A 15,841-nucleotide genomic window follows, 5' to 3' on the forward strand; every position below is an offset into this window, starting at 1 on the left:
TCACTCACCATGGTGGAAAGGTCACTGGTGTTTGATTGAGAAATGCACCTCTTCAGACTTTCCTATTTTCTTTTGAGCTGTGAAAGATGAATGTTGGGAGCAACACAATGTACTATGCTTGAGGTGGGCCAGAGACCAGGTAGTGACCTATACTCCAGTGTAACATCCTGTCCTGATGTGGAGGATGTGGGCAGCTCAGTGGGAATAATCACATCAGCCTGTATTATAAAAAAGGTCATGTTCTAAAGTAAACGTGGTTAGCAAAAGACCCCTCCGCTATGAACCATCCCTCCCACCTCCTGTCCCACCACATTCAGGAGCTCTTCTAGTGGTAAATCCAGTTGATTTGACTCTCACCTATAGATGGTTTTGATCTGCTTGCCTCTTCACCATTAAACCAATGCAAACAGATTTATAATGACACTTTTCATGTGACACAGGCAACAGAGCCCAAGAGGCCATCAAGAAACCCAATAAATTCAACTACGCCACCTCACTGGATCCTAACTGGAGCATTCAGACTGTTGTTCCTTTGTGCAGAAGCCTGGGGGTACCCTCATTCCATTGTAGATGGTTTTTGGGTAGTCATGAATGAAAGCTGATTAGTTCTCTGTGTCCTTTCAGTGGCTTTCATCTGAACCTCACAATAGTCAGTATGTCTGCAGAAGTCTCCTGCAGAAATAGGCAGCAGAACAGAAAGTGTTTTCAAAGCTTAATGGATCTTCTTTCACAGACTAATGTGCTGGAAAAAAAAAAAAAAAAAAAAAAAAAAAAAAAAAAAAAAAAACATTTCAAGCTGCCAGAAAAGTCCTACAGGTCCTACAGAGAAAATATGCATTATTACAAGAGACCTAAGAGACCAATGAGAAGGACAAAAACATGCTTTGGGTGGTATTTGCATTAATTAATTCAATTTAATATGAACATTACATTTATCTACTCCTACTGTGCAGATTGCTTGATAATTAAGATCTCTAGAAATACGTAGATCTTTGACATTTGTAGCAAAGAATTAATTAGTGAAGAATGTACTGAGAAATAAGTAATCTGTGTTGTTCCTTTACCTGGACAGCTACGTGGGTATTTTTTCCATTTGAGCCATCTGGGAATCATTTGTCTTTTTCCCCTTCCTCCCCTGCATTTTCAGTTATTGCAAGAGTTTGGAGAATTGTTGTCCATCATTTTTTCTTGCTTCACTGATTGCAGTGTTTGATTGGTCAGCCAATATACTGTATTATTTCTGCTTCTTGCCAAGTTGTCAAAACCAGAAGAATATGAATAGCGAATACGAAGTCTTGGGTACATTTCCTCATTCAAGTACAAATGTGGTTATTTGGATAAAGAATAAATATATTTACCCTTCATTTATGTTTGCTTTCAAGGCTTCCAACATTATATTTGGCCTCTTGTGTTTTGCACTTCCTTCTTCCATTCCAATAATGCTGGCCTTTGTGGAAAGACCTTCTCGGTCATTCTGTTGGGCTCCTTGACTTCAGTATGCTTCCTTGATGACTGTCCATGGATGCAATAAATTTGTATATGACAAGAATTGTGCCACAGATTTTGACTCCTGGTAATGCCATCCAAGCCATGGTGGCCGTAGAAGTAAGAATCAGATGAAGAACAATATTTTGGCTCTGCAATCTTAGGATGGTCATCAGCCTTTTATCTTAAAACAGGAAAAGAGTTAAAATAGAAAATAATTAAAATAGGAAAACAGGAAAGTAGCCATGCTGGCAAAAGAATTATGAGTGAGAAATAAGCATTATTTTATGCTATGGAAAAGCTTTGGATTCATTCTGCAAAGAACAGAGAAGTAATTGTCCCTGTGCAAAATTAAACAAGGAATATATTAACAGAAATTCTTAGATCTGAATCTTTTTTTTTTTTTTTTTCATTTAATGGTTCAAAAGATAAAAGGAAAATTAAGAACAGATTTAAGTTGCAACCTATGTAATTTACCTAAATATGCATAGAATCCACTGATTTTTCCGCCTGGATTTCACAAAAAGTTATCTGCTGATCCTGATTCTCTTGACAGTTTCTTGCCATCTAAGTTCCACAGTGAACAGTGTATGAGTTTTGTCTTGAACTTAATATGTCAGAAAGGAATAGGTTAATATTGGGGCTGCATGTGTTCACTTCAGCTGCAAAGGTTCTTCAGATGTCTCAAAGATTTGCTTATAAGGCTTGGGTCAGTCTCTCTAATTGTCTGGAGCAAGTTGCCCACATAGTATCGCACACTATGGCATGAGATCCTCTCCGTTTATGGATGAGGTTCCCAATCATGTAAACTAGCAAGCAAGGTTTCATGCATCTCTGAGGTCTGCTTCTCCTTGTATCAACTCTCTTTCCCCATGTCCTGGACTGGTAGCTCAGCCCATGACCACTAATTGCCCCCTCTCCCTTCTTCGTCTCCACCATGTTGCCTCTCCAAGGGCTTCCAGAGAGCACCAGTGGCTCCCTTCCAGTGGCAACCTTAACCCTCTTGTTGGATCTATTGCTGACGGCAGAAGCATTGATGTTGTGGTGTAGCTAGCAATTTTGATAGACCAAAGTATTTTCATTAGGTGTCTCTTGGTCATCACGTTGCGTTCAGTAACAGCCACTGTTCTCATGGGTTATGTTCAGAGACCCCCCAGTCATGCTTGAACATGGTGTTATCTTACTATTTTTGAAGTATGCCAAAGCTGTAAGGCATCCATGGCTCTCATTCATGGCTAGCTTATCTTACTAGCTGGAACCAAGTTATGAAGCTCGCTAACTACTTTGCTGCAGGAAGCCTGTTTCAATTTTAAGCTCCCACTACCTTCCGCAGACCTGTCAAGAAATCTTCCCATAAAAGAAAAATATGAGATTCATCAGCCAAAAAGGTATCTTTGGATAAGAGCTCATTTTGTTTGTACAATGAGATGATTGTAACACCTATGGTAGCATAAATATTTCCTTCCAGGCAGTGGAAAATGTTACTCTTGAGATATTATCTTAATGCAGAAACCAGGATGTTACAAAATATTGAATAACAAATCAAACATATTTTTGTTTCAGATCATAGTACCATGATTATTTTATCATCCTCCTGTAGAAAAAGAGACCGATAAAGCCACTCCCCATTAGAAATAGAGACTATAAATTCTGATGGTCCTTTCTATCAATAACTCTTGATAAGATGGGTACCATTATGATATTGATGAGCCTACTCTTTTTTGGCCCAGCAGTTCTGGAGGCCAGACCAGGTAAAGCACTTAGATTTGTTCCAGGGCACATAGAAAATAAAATATAAAAACTGTTGATTTTATAGATATAACTGGCATAGAAAATAAAATATAAGGACTGTTGATTCCATAAATAGAAATGGCATTCATGCTGGTATCAGTTAGGGCAAAAGATTAAAGGTGAAATTAAATTAAATGAGAAATTAACAGTTTTAATAGAATGAAACTGTGCTTAATCAGTGTAAATGATAATAATGATTTAAAACATTTAATTGAGGGATAGCTCATGTCTTAGTGCCTTGAATCCTTGTTAGAATTATGTCTATGAGTAGGTTATACATGCGTGATTCTTCCAGTTACAGAAATTTGATCTAAGAATTATGGAAGAACAGATTTGTTTTTCACTAAAATGTGTAATTATTCCAGAGTATATGTATGCATACATACACTACGAATAAAATATTGCTTGCATTATTTGAATGTTCTTTGACATACAGTTCAGTGAAATATAATGAGCTTAATTTTCATAATCTATCACTGTGGATAAATGAGTGACAGATAAAAATAATCAAAGACATGAAATGATTTTCATTCAACTTTCTTTTTGTCATTGCCTTTTTTCTTACATGATAGTTTCTATCTCCTAAGTGACTTAGATGGCTTTGAGCTAAGTGTAAATCCTAGAATAACTACAGATAATTTTTCTAACATCCTATTTAAGGATCATTATGTTAATTTATGTTGCCATCATCCACCTCATCCAGTTTTCCTCATCTGTCCTCTGCTTGCCATCCTACCCTTGCTATTGTAGTCCTTCTCTCCATTTTGGCATTTCTCAGCCCCTGCCTCTGTCCCCTGGGCACAGTACGTGACTTTTTTCCCAGGTTTGCTGTTCCAATTCTCAAAAATCCTACAAGTATAGTCTAAAAATGTGCATCTTCAAGTAAGTACTTGAAGAAACAATTTTGATATAAGTCAAGGAGCAGATTTGTAGCTTCTTGCTTTGAACTGGCAGTTAAATGCATACAAATAGGGAAATGTTTGTTTTGGATACTGTCTTGACAATGAATTAGATGCAGTGAGGAATTCTGGAGCTGGTAATTCTGCAGAATTCTTTTGCTTTGGATGACTTATTCAGAGTTTAATAACAAGCTAAATATCTATTTGGCAGACATGCAAAGCATGACATATGCAGCATGTGTATTTTGATTTCCAAAGTGTAAATACTGTAGATCTTAAGTTACATTAACATTTATGTGGTGATTTACTTAGACTTAGTGGTAAAGTCTGTAATAAATTTCTTCACCAAAAATGAATTTTTAAAATTGGTATTTTCATGCGGTTATGCAGAATGTCTAAATTATGAAAAAGATTAATAAAAAGATTAAACTGAAAAACAGATGGGTTTTATTTGAACGAATGCATTGTAACAGCAGATATCAGGTGTACTCATGCAAGGTTATTGAGTATTTCTTTATTTCCAACTCTGATACAATTTTATAGGTATTTAAGAAAGTAAAAGCCAGTGGTTTCCTAATGAATTTTTTATAATCCCATTGAGTTCATTGTCCAGTCTTTTGAACACTTTGCAGAATTATTCTGGTAAGATTACTCTTAAAAACTACAGGATTTGTTTGCGATGTGTGGACCTTAGGTCTTTAAAATTCTCTTAAAAAATTTTACAGGAAGACAAATCCCAATTAAATCACATAAATCAAGGAGAAAAGGTAAGAATGGCTATTGTTTTCTCAAAAGTTCTCTAGTTTATTTTTATTTTATTTATTTATTTATTTATTTTTCCTGGAGAATTCATTTGGTCTTATTCTGACATAATTTAAACAAAGTAGCACACTGTTTGATGTCCTTAATCTTAGACTTCTGTACTGTACAATGTCAAATTACCTGCCTGGGAATTTTTATACAGCACCTCATGTGCATTTATTTAGCAGTCCCATGTGCTCAGGTTTAGGAAAAAGTGGTCTTGGATGTCCAAGCTGCATTTTTCTCCCCTTGCTCTCCTTTTGACATTCGCCTCCAGGTCAGAAAAGGCTCTCTACATCATGCAGTACTGCTATACACGCACACCTCTGAGGCACAGGCTGGGGGCAGAAAACTGTGCTGTACTTCCTAAATTCCTGTAGGATTCAAAGCAAATGGCTACATCTCCTTGTTCTTTACCATAAAACATTTAGATGGCAATGTCAAAAAAGGAAACACCTAACCATGATATATGTTCCTAAAGCACATGTATTTTCTTATGTGAAAAATTTCAGTGTTATTTTTCTTAACAGAATTTTACCTACATTTAATTCTGATAGTGAAATTTATTTTCTTTCGTTTCCTCTCCTGATGTGTTTTTCCTATCAAAAATATTCATTTCTTGCTGAAACAGTTTGTGCTGCATCTGTCTAAGTTTTCTGTCGAAATCTTGCATGAAATATCACAGGAATATGTGCAGCTGATTTAGAGATCTGGCAGAGAGGAAGAAAAAAAGTGGGGTCCCTGCCTGTATCATCTCTGTCCTCACAGGTGTTTAATACTAAGGTAGAAAAACACCTCCTAGGAATGATGGTAGCCTGGGGAAGGAGAATGGAACTTCTTAAGGTCACTTCCATCTTATTTGTCTGACTCTGTGCTCAATTCCCTCTTTCCCAAAGGAACTGGTCTCCGACTGCTGAATGGAAGGCACAGATGCGAAGGTCGTGTTGAGCTTTATTACGAAGGAGAGTGGGGGACTGTGTGTGATGATCTCTGGGACCTTTCTGATGCCCAGGTTGTGTGCAGGCAGCAGGGATGCGGCCCGGCCATTTCAGCTCCAGGTAGTGCTTATTTTGGCCAAGGCTCAGGCAACATCCTGCTGGACGATCTGCAGTGCCAGGGAAACGAGCCTGCCCTGTGGCATTGTAGACACAGAGGATGGAGGAGACACAACTGCAACCACTACGAAGATGCTGGTGTTGTCTGTTCAGGTACTGTCACTTTTTTTTTTGTATTCCAAATACTCTTTCTATAAATTGCACCCAATATACACGTGTCAGCATAGGGATATGCAGACGTCCTCCTCCCGAGATAACAAAAAGTTTGCTGTGATATCTCTGTTGCTGCATGCATGTTGGGTTCCTTACACTTTAAGTGGCATTTATTTCCTACTTGGCATCTGTAGTTAGGAGGAACCTGTAGAGCAGAGCTGCCAGCCTCACCTGGCCCATGGTGTCTGTGACTTGGAGCAGGTGCCAAGCAGTACCTTTCTCCAGTGTCACCATCTGTAAATACCACTTTCAAGAACAATTTTAAATTGGCTGTTTCCCTCCTCCATTCTCTTCATTGACCTATCAAGATGGAGTATGCCAAAAGAGTAATTTCTCCCACCTTCACTTAATTTCCCAGAAACTGGGTCTGCAGCTTACACAAAGACGTATCCACTGCACAAACACAGTCCTCATGTGGGTTGTGTTTTTTGTACTCACAGAAAGGACATCTACAACACCAATATCCTCCACAGTAGGGATGACCAACTCAGCACCAATAACCTTGTCGACAGAGATCACTTCCTTACCACCAGCGACCACACAAGTGGAGACAAGCACCGCCTTGTCGCCCCCCATTCTGGGGACAACTACTGAAGTGACAATGAACTCTGAATTCCCAGAAGGCACCTCCACAGAGCCAGTGCCCTCCACAGCAGTCTGGTCGGCAGAGATCACCTCTGCAGTAGAGACGAGCACAGCAGGTAACCCACCCAGGGTCACTTGCCGAGTCCTGATTGCCCTTCCCACACCTGATGGCACAGGAGGGTCTGCAGGGAGGATGAGAGCAGAGCGTGGGGTCAAGCTGGTAGTTTGGGCTGGTGGGTGGGCTACAAGGAGGAGGCAGGACACATGGTGACTGCCTTCACCGTGCTGTGTCCCAGGTGCCCACCTGCAGCTGGCCGATGGCAGGCATGACTGTGAGGGTCTTGGGGAGGCCTGGGAGGCTGCATGATGGCTTTTGGGACCAGAGGGTGTGTGGGTGCCATGCTGACAGCTGGGTCGTCTGCATGTCACCGGCTGCATCCTCCTGGACAACGTGTGGTGTTGCAGTGCTGTCATATTTTTCTTCTCCAAATACTTTTTCCATAAACTGCACCCGATATATATATATGTCAACATAGGGGTGTGCAGATTTACTCCTCCTGAGATAATACTAAAAAACCTTGTTGTGATATCTCTATTGCTGCAAACATGCTGTGGTCAATGCCTTTTTAAGTGACATTTGTTTCTTGCGTTGGTCTACGGACTACTGCCTTGCCAGATACAACAGGTAATTCCTGCCCTCCTGGCCTTGCAGCAACACGACCCCACACAGCTCCCGGGCTGCTCCTGGGGAGGAGCTGACCGGCTGCAGGAGGGCATCCGTGATGGGGATGGGTCCAAGCCCTGCTGCTACCAGTGACTCCACAGCTCCCAGCTCCAGGGCAGGGCCATCTGGAGGGGAGGCTCCAGCATCTCCTGTCCCGTGGTGTCCTATCCTTTAGGGCAGGTGCCACAGCAGTGCCTTTCCCTGCTGTCACCATCTGTAAATACCCCTTTCAATTTAATAACGACTTTAAATTGACTGTTACCAACCTCCATTCTCTCCACTGACTTCGTCAAGATGGGGAATGCTGACAGTGTCATTTGTCCTAACTGCGCTTCATTCCCCAGGAATGGAGCTTGCAGCTTACACGTAGACATGCCCAACACACAAACATGATGTTTTTCTTCCATAGCCCCAGAAACGATCTCCACAGAGCCCTCCACAACAGGGTTGGCCACCACAGCACCAGCAGTCTGGTTGGCAGAGATCACCTCTGCAGTAGAGACGAGCACAGCAGGTAACCCACCCAGGGTCACTCGCCGAGCCCCCTGATCGCCCTTCCCACACCTGATGGCACAGGAAGGTCTGCAGGGAGGATGCGAGCAGAGCGTGGGGTCAAGCTGGTAGTTCGGGCTGGTGGGTGGGAGAGGCAGGACACGCAGTGACCACCTTCACAATGCTGTGTCCCAGGTGCCCACCTGCGGCTGGTCGGCGGCCGGCACGGCTGCGAGGGCCGCGTGGAGGTGTGGGATGGACGCAGCTGGGGGACGGTGTGCGACGACTACTGGGACCTGAGTGAGGCGCAGGTGGTGTGCCGCCAGCTGGGCTGTGGCCCTGCCATAGCCGCCCCAGGCAACGCTCGCTTCGGCGCCGGCAGTGGCCACATCTTCCTGGACAACTTGTGGTGCCATGGGTACGAGGCCTCCCTGCTGCTCTGCGGACACAACGGATGGGGCGTGCACAACTGCGCCCACAGCGAGGACGCCGGTGTCATCTGTGCAGGTAGGGGAGCGGCTCCACGTGGAGCTCCCGGCCTTTTGTCCCCTCCAGCCCTGCATCCCCATGGTGGTGCCCTGCACCCCGGGACTCCTTCTCCAGAGCATTACATCTCACTCATGGCTCTTCTTCCTCCACTCTCACAGCTGCCACGACCACCCCAGTGCCTACAGAAGGTAATGCTCTCCCGTGGTTCTTTGAATCTTTTTTATTTGTACACGCATAGTGCTATTTTATTGACATTAATTGCTTGTGTGTAGTATGCTTTCTTTAGGTCATGATTTCTATACAGTGCTCTTATACCATTTTCCAAAACAATTCTGTTTTAATTGAAGAGTTCCCCATTTGTATTTATAGTAGCAGGTAGTTTATCAGTGAGGTGGCGTGCACTCGGTAATTTTGGCCTTTATTAGAGGTGTTATGATATCCAGCCTGCTATTTTTGCATTGGAAAGCAGAATTCAGATGAAGAGCTTGACCACTCACATCAGAAATCAGTGTGGATGTGAATGTGCCCAAAAGCCCATCCAGGAGTGTGCAGCACTGGGCTGTGATGTTGTGCAGGAACATAAAATGGTGGTGGTGGTGGGGAAGGGGTTTCCTTTGCATGTCACATGCTGTAGGGATTAAATTCAGAACTCATGCCCACCTTCCTGTGAGGAAGCTGTTAGGATTATCTCTGTATTTAGCATAAGAAAGCACTCATGCTGGCAGGAATATGAACACTTTTTGCAGCCACTCTCATAGGTGGAGCAAGAGATATTATATCTCCTACTTTGCCCAGCTGCCTGGAGTGCTTATTGCAGTCTGAGGGGACACTGTCCATACAGGAAGGTGTTTCCATGTTGACTGTCATAACCCCTCCCAGAACCAGAACTGCAGAAAGGAGACACCAGAGCAGCCTGAAGATGGTGATCTGACACCATAGATGTGACAGCATGCGCTATGAAATTAAACCTACAGCAAAAACAAATATTTGTTTTGATTTGGGTAATACTGAAGATGATCTGAGGACAGCAGGAAACCGGCTTTTCAACAGCTGCAGATTAGCCATGTACAGCAAAAGTACTATTTTTAAAGGTTACTATAAGTAAATTCTCTTCTATTTCTTTCTGCAGCACCTTATTTTTGTGGTGGCTTAATTTCAAATTCCTCTGGGATGCTGCAGAGTCCAAACTACCCTGGAAATTATCCAAACAACGCTGACTGTGTGTGGGAAATACAAGTAGAGAATAATTTCCGTGTTGCGCTCACATTTAGAGATGTTGCGTAAGTAGAACATTGATTCCCTGGGCAAATAACAGAGTCAAAACTTACTTGAAAAACTTGAAGACTTATTTGAGATAGGCAGCCTTCACAAACTTAAAGATATTTTCAATACTATCTAGCAGCTGGAAGGCTTGAACAAACACTGGGTTAGTGAAGTATTTTCTCCTTGTAACTACATGCAAAATGAATAAAGCATGTGCTGTTAAAATATTTTATCACGTATTAGGCAGGTAAATCAGAGTTTCTGGAGCATGTTGACAAGGTGCTGATGTTTGTTCCCCAGGTTGCAGAACAGCAGATGCCAGTATGACTACATTGAAGTCTATGATGGGCCTCCACACTCTTCTCCACTTCTTGGGAGAATTTGTGCTGGTTCCTTCCTCACATACACGTCGTCTTCAAACCTAATGAGCATTCACTTTCACAGTGATTCTAGACACACATTTAGAGGGTTCCAGGCCCACTACTCCTCCATCCCAACAGATCACAACATTGGTGAGTTCCCCTTCAGAACAGAAACTCTGCTTCTCAGCAGACAAGCCTGTTTATAGTTTTTGTTTGCAAAATAAATATGTGTGTATTTAAGGACGCAAGGGAAAGGAAGTGATGCATGCGAAATATGCTGGGTTGATATGCAAACAGCCTACCTTCTACATTAAGAAAAAAAAGCAGCGTTTAGTTCAATTAAAACCTTCAATCATTAACAAATTGCTGATTTAACTGTTATATCGTATCTTCTTCTACCAGCTCTTACGTGCTTGCCAGACTACATGCATGCGGTGGTTAGCAGGGACTATCTCCAGTCACAAGGCTACTCTGCAGAGACGATCACCCTGAACGACACTCGCTGTGAGCCAACACTCACAGCACACGAGGTGGTGTTCAACGTTCCCTATGACAGCTGTGGGACAATACGAGAGGTATGAACTGAACTAAACTGGGTAAACTGAACTGAACTGAACTGAACTGGGCGAACTGAATTGCAGGGCACACTTTGAAGTGAGACACAACAGAGCCATTGTGGTCCTCAGTGGTAAGAAGTGATTTGAGACCCATGGGTTTTAATGCCTTTAGCTTTCCTTGCTGTAGGGAATCCCCATCCTTACCAGAAATGAGAGTCTAGGGAGGAAGTTCATGAGTTTAAGTGCCATGCAGGTCTGGGATGACTGTGTATTAAATGATCAGTGTTCTGTACAGAAATGCAATGAGTTGGCTCTGCCTTGAATTTAACAGAGCTTTTCTACACCAATTTCTGTTTAATTAAATACTTTATATCAGAAGGTTTATTTCCATGTGAGCAGAAAAGACCATCATCAAGCTTCTTAGCTCCAAGATGCAGCTTATCTTTAATATGAAACTACATTTTTAATTGCATATTACTATGTCAAAGCTTAGAATATAGAATGTGACAGAAATGCAAATCCTCATTTTAAATTACACCTTAAACAGGAAAACAATGGTACAATCAACTATTCCAACATGATCAAAGTTACCTCTTCTGAGTATATAATCAAGAGGAAAAAGGATCTTCACTTACACCTCAGTTGCAAGATGTTACAAAACACGTGGATACAAATCATGTATGTTGCTGAAGATACTGCAGACATTAATGAAAATCAGTTTGGAAGATATGCTGTGAACATCACGTTTTATGATTCCTCATCATTCCTGCGGCCAGTGCATGACTCTCCATACTACATTGACCTGAACCAAAATTTGTACCTTCAAGCTTATCTTCACAGCTCTGACCCAAATCTGATGCTGTTTGTGGACACATGTGTGGCATCACCTGATCCTCAGGATTTTAGCACTCTATCCTATGATATAATCAAGAATGGGTAAGAACTTTCTCAAGTCATTAGATGCATAGTTGTTGTATCCTTTCTACAATTTTTTTTAAGAGAATAGAGCCAATGTGAATTGGTTTGGATCTCATTATCAAAAGAAAGTTAAAAGGTTTGTATTTATTTATTTATTTTTACAATATGAGCCTGGGAATAAGAAACAACACCTAAACCTTACTAAAATTTTGCTTCACTGACTTCATCCTTGTCCTATATGCAAAATTCAAAGTGGTGGGAGTGAGTTAGATTAGGAGGTGAAAACCCGCAGCAGAAATCTATTCTACCACAGGCACTAACATTTTAGCAAAACCTCCAGAACCAGGTCAAGCACCAGGCCCATTTTTTTGTACCACAGACATTCAGCAAAGGGTCCATTCTCACCTCTTCACCACTTAGTGTCCTTTTCTTGGGGAAAAATGAGTCAGCACTGCTCTAGCTTCTTCATGGACTTAATTATACTTTGAGATACTCTGAAAGTTGCACTATTATCCCTTGGTGTTCTCAGTGCCTGGTTATGTTTTAATCTATTGCATTTTTTCAGGAACGTCCACGTGTAAATCCATGGTGACTAATTCTCTTCCTCATTCCTTTTCAGATGTGCTAGAGATTCTTCCTATGCCATATACTACACCCCCAACAGCCACTTTGCTCGGTTCAAATTTAATGCCTTTGAATTCATTAACCGCTACTCATTAGTCTACCTGCGGTGTCAGCTAGTGGTGTGCAGGCTCGGGGACTACTCCTCCCGCTGCTACCATGGCTGCTCGGGAAGGTTCAAGAGAGATGCAAGCTCTACCCAGGAGAAAGTAGATGTTGTTGTCGGACCTCTGAAGCTTCGAGAAGAAGGTGCTCAGAGCACCACTGAAGTTGAATAAATTTTTCTCTTATTTACTCTGAGACTACTTAGGTCTTCATGAAAAAATGCCATAGCTCTGTTTGTTTCTGACATCTGTCCCTGAAATCTGCTCATGCTAACTCCACTGTAAACAGGAAGGCATTGTTTGGCTGACTCAAATGTCTATGATATCCTTCTTCTCTCAACACCTTGCAAACTATTTTCACCTGCATGCATGAATAAAGGTAACCACTTTGGTGGCACCAAAACAGAGGGCACATATAAACCCAATAGTGCTATCACTCCATTGAACTAATTAGCTCAATCTGATTGTATAATGTGATTGCCAGCTCTATTCCTGAGAAACAAGCTCCCAGGCTTCTTCAGAAATATTTAATTCCCTCAGTTGTCTTCTGCTAATGACGTCTGCATAGTTAAGCTGTCATCCCTGCTAATACAAAGCCTGCTCAAAGAGCAATGAAATTAGAATTTAGCTTAATTCTGGCTGCGATCTAGGGAGCACCCCTTTTAATGCAGCTGCTCTTTGAGCCCAGGCCCTTGGCATGAGACCAAGCCCTTCTGCCTTCCCTCACAAAGCTGGACTCTACCGCGCCTCCTCCCCACGCGGTTCCTGCTGTGGCTGGGAATGTGCTCAGGCCGCTTACTGCTGCTGTCGCTGCCCTGGCCATCATCATTTTTGTTCTTCACAGAATCACAGAATCACAGAATTTCTAGGTTGGAAGAGACCTCAAGATCATCGAGTCCAACCTCTGACCTAACGCTAACAGTCCCCACTAAACCATATCTCCTAGCCTGTTACAATGCTTCAAAATAACTTTATAATCCTAACACCTCTTAAATGATTGAGAAATAATTTCAACATTTGCACTAACACAAGCTGTTTGGTGTGGTCATTTTATCATTTTTCTCCTCTTAATTATTTCCTCACATCTTCACAAGACTATTTATCTACTGCCTTAAAATTTTGTAAGCTGGAGAAAAAATACAAATGAGGTATTAATAAATATTTCAAGGTTTATTAAAATTAGGAAGATTAATTTGGGGGGAAGTAATAGGCCATGTTGGAAAGGGAAATAGTGATCAATACCAATATTGATCTTAGTATGGCATTTCGTATTGTGGCTATCTACTATTCCAATTATTTTAAGCACTGTTTTAATGCTAAATTTCTCATTGAAACAATAATAGGACTGTGCTTATTTATAAAATGCAGAGATTTTCAAGCTGAAGAAGTCTGTTATATGAGCAGTGTCATTTAAAATCGAATGAAGGAATGTTTACAAAACAATAATTTAATTTTTTGTTTTGAATGAATGTCTCTGTGATTAAAATACTAATGAATGCTTTGCTGTGTTGGAGTGTGGTCTGTTGGATCAAAAACTTGCCAGGCACATGCAAATTTGCAGAAAATTTCTGGCCTTGGGAAGCCAGAGAATAGATCAGTGATGCCTGATGGAGAAATGCCTTCTCTTTCAGTTTTCTGTTACTCTCTACCCAGTGTCACATACAAGCACTACACAACCCACTGGGGACATCAAAGGAACTACCTATCAGTATGTCCCCCAACCCTGAGTTCCCTCCAAACCATGTGGCTGACATAGTCCCTGAGAATCCTCTTCCATCCAAGCAGCCCCCATGCCCACCTGCAACCTGGGCTCTTGCAAATACCTATCTCACTCTTCACTGTATGTAGAAAAAAGCCCACTGCGTGCCCGTGAGGAACACCTGTGCAGGTGTGTGTCTTCACGTTGTTGGAGGGAAAGCTTTCCCTCGAGCATTCAGTGTTCTGCCCATCCATTGTATCATGAAACACTTCCACATAGTGCTGTGAAGATGCGGGCAGTATCTCTGTGCCGTGTGAGTGCTGGATGTACCTCTGAGTGCGTGGTTACAAGGTACTGTAAGGGAGTTGAACTGTATAGGGTGCACCCTTATCACTACCACCACATCTTCGCAGCAGATGCTGCCCAAACTTTAAAATCTCCACTGCAGCCAAGACAATCTCTCCTTGTGCTGCCCAAGGCTCATTACTGAAATGAGCATCACTGTTGGAAACGCTTGTCAAAATGCCTTCCCCTGACTTTCACTGTTGTTGTTCAAGCCCCTTACTTCTTGCCCTGTCCTTCCTGGCCATGCAAAGTAATTTTCTCATCTTTCTCTTTAGGTGCATTTTGCTGGTGTTTTCCCACTACATTTCCAATTCTTTAGATTAAATACTTCCAAATTCAAAAGACACTGAGCTGTTAAAGGTGTTCTGTTTCCAATATTTAAGGCTGAGCCATATAATCTGATACAAGGGCTTGTCAAATCCCTTCACACTGATTTATGGGTTTTTGGATACATCCTAAACCAGACAAAAACTGTAAATCTCATTAAAGAGATTGAATCTCAATCAGGAGATTTTTCAGGTCTCATCAAGATGTCATATAAGTATCAAAAGAAATCTTGCATTTGCTTCCAAGAAGGAAGAATTTTGTTCATTGTTTAAAACTTTTGGTTGCTGATTGCAATGAAATTCTTATTCTTATTCTTATTCTTATTCTTATTCTTATTCTTATTCTTATTCCTATTCCTATTCCTATTCCTATTCCTATTCCTATTCCTATTCCTATTCTTATTATTTTCCCCACAGTTATTTGCTTTGTGATTGTGAGGAGTTTGGCTACTCAGGACTTACCCAGAACATAAAAAACAACATGTTAATATCCATTAAAAGTGCCAAGCAGTGTAGTATGAGCTAAGTCAGGAGAGGATAATTACTGAACTAAAACTAACCTATACACAGCATGAAGGTACAAGTGCTTGTAACTCTGATGAAACTGCAAATTCTTGAACAACTCTCCCAAAGTGGCACTTCTTAAGAAGGTGTTTCATGGAAACAGGATGGAGTCAAAGCAATCTGTTTTCAAATATGCAATTTTTTTTTTGGGGGGGAAAGCATTTTACAGACTGTGTGAGTTCCTGCCAGCGTGCTGTCCCCAGTGAACTCATGCAATGTATTTGGCCAACACTGGGGTTAAAACAGGTCTTAGAAACAAAATTCTTGTTTGTTTGTTTGTATGCTGTATTTCCTGTGCTTTGCTGTCCTGCTTATCCTTCTATTCTAATTTTGGACTGATAATTCAACTCTGTAGGCCTCCTTCCCAGGAACATATTATAAAAATATTTATAATAGGGTATAAATAAACATTGTTTTGTTTCTGGATCCCATAGCTAACAGATTCATTTTCCAGTTATTAATAATAAATCCCCATGTTTTGTAGACTGAAACTAAAAAGAGCTAATTTGCTTTTGCAGGGTACGAGTAAGAAACACAGCTTTTCTTGT

General features: G+C 41.4%; 2 protein-coding genes across 2 annotated transcripts in view; both read left to right on the plus strand.

Annotated features, from left to right (window-relative positions):
* Window positions 1-15,841, plus strand: part of DMBT1 (deleted in malignant brain tumors 1) — an 80,930-nt gene that overhangs the window by 15,001 nt on the left and 50,088 nt on the right. Inside the window, exons 22-23 of the mRNA XM_068688786.1 lie at window positions 6,685-6,788; window positions 8,241-8,570. Of these exons, the coding sequence (XP_068544887.1) occupies window positions 6,685-6,788; window positions 8,241-8,570 (434 nt within the window). The remainder of the gene's footprint in view (window positions 1-6,684; window positions 6,789-8,240; window positions 8,571-15,841) is intronic.
* Window positions 8,595-12,533, plus strand: LOC137859536 (deleted in malignant brain tumors 1 protein-like). The gene is made up of 6 exons (XM_068688694.1): window positions 8,595-8,722; window positions 9,664-9,814; window positions 10,098-10,309; window positions 10,562-10,734; window positions 11,264-11,652; window positions 12,254-12,533. Exons 2-6 carry the CDS (start codon window positions 9,705-9,707, stop codon window positions 12,531-12,533), a joined length of 1,164 nt encoding a protein of 387 aa, XP_068544795.1. The 5' UTR covers window positions 8,595-8,722; window positions 9,664-9,704.

The sequence above is a fragment of the Anas acuta genome, chromosome 7 (genome assembly GCF_963932015.1).
Source record: "Anas acuta chromosome 7, bAnaAcu1.1, whole genome shotgun sequence".
Lineage (NCBI taxonomy): Eukaryota > Metazoa > Chordata > Aves > Anseriformes > Anatidae > Anas > Anas acuta.

Excerpts from the sequence above, each read along its gene's own strand:
- LOC137859536 (XM_068688694.1), top strand. The coding sequence starts at position 9,705 with ATGCTGCAGAGTCCAAACTACCCTGGAAATTATCCAAACAACGCTGAC. Across the intron at positions 9,815-10,097 it reads CTCACATTTAGAGATGTTGC|GTTGCAGAACAGCAGATGCC; the intron begins GTAAGTAGAACA and ends TTTGTTCCCCAG. Across the intron at positions 11,653-12,253 it reads TATGATATAATCAAGAATGG|ATGTGCTAGAGATTCTTCCT; the intron begins GTAAGAACTTTC and ends ATTCCTTTTCAG.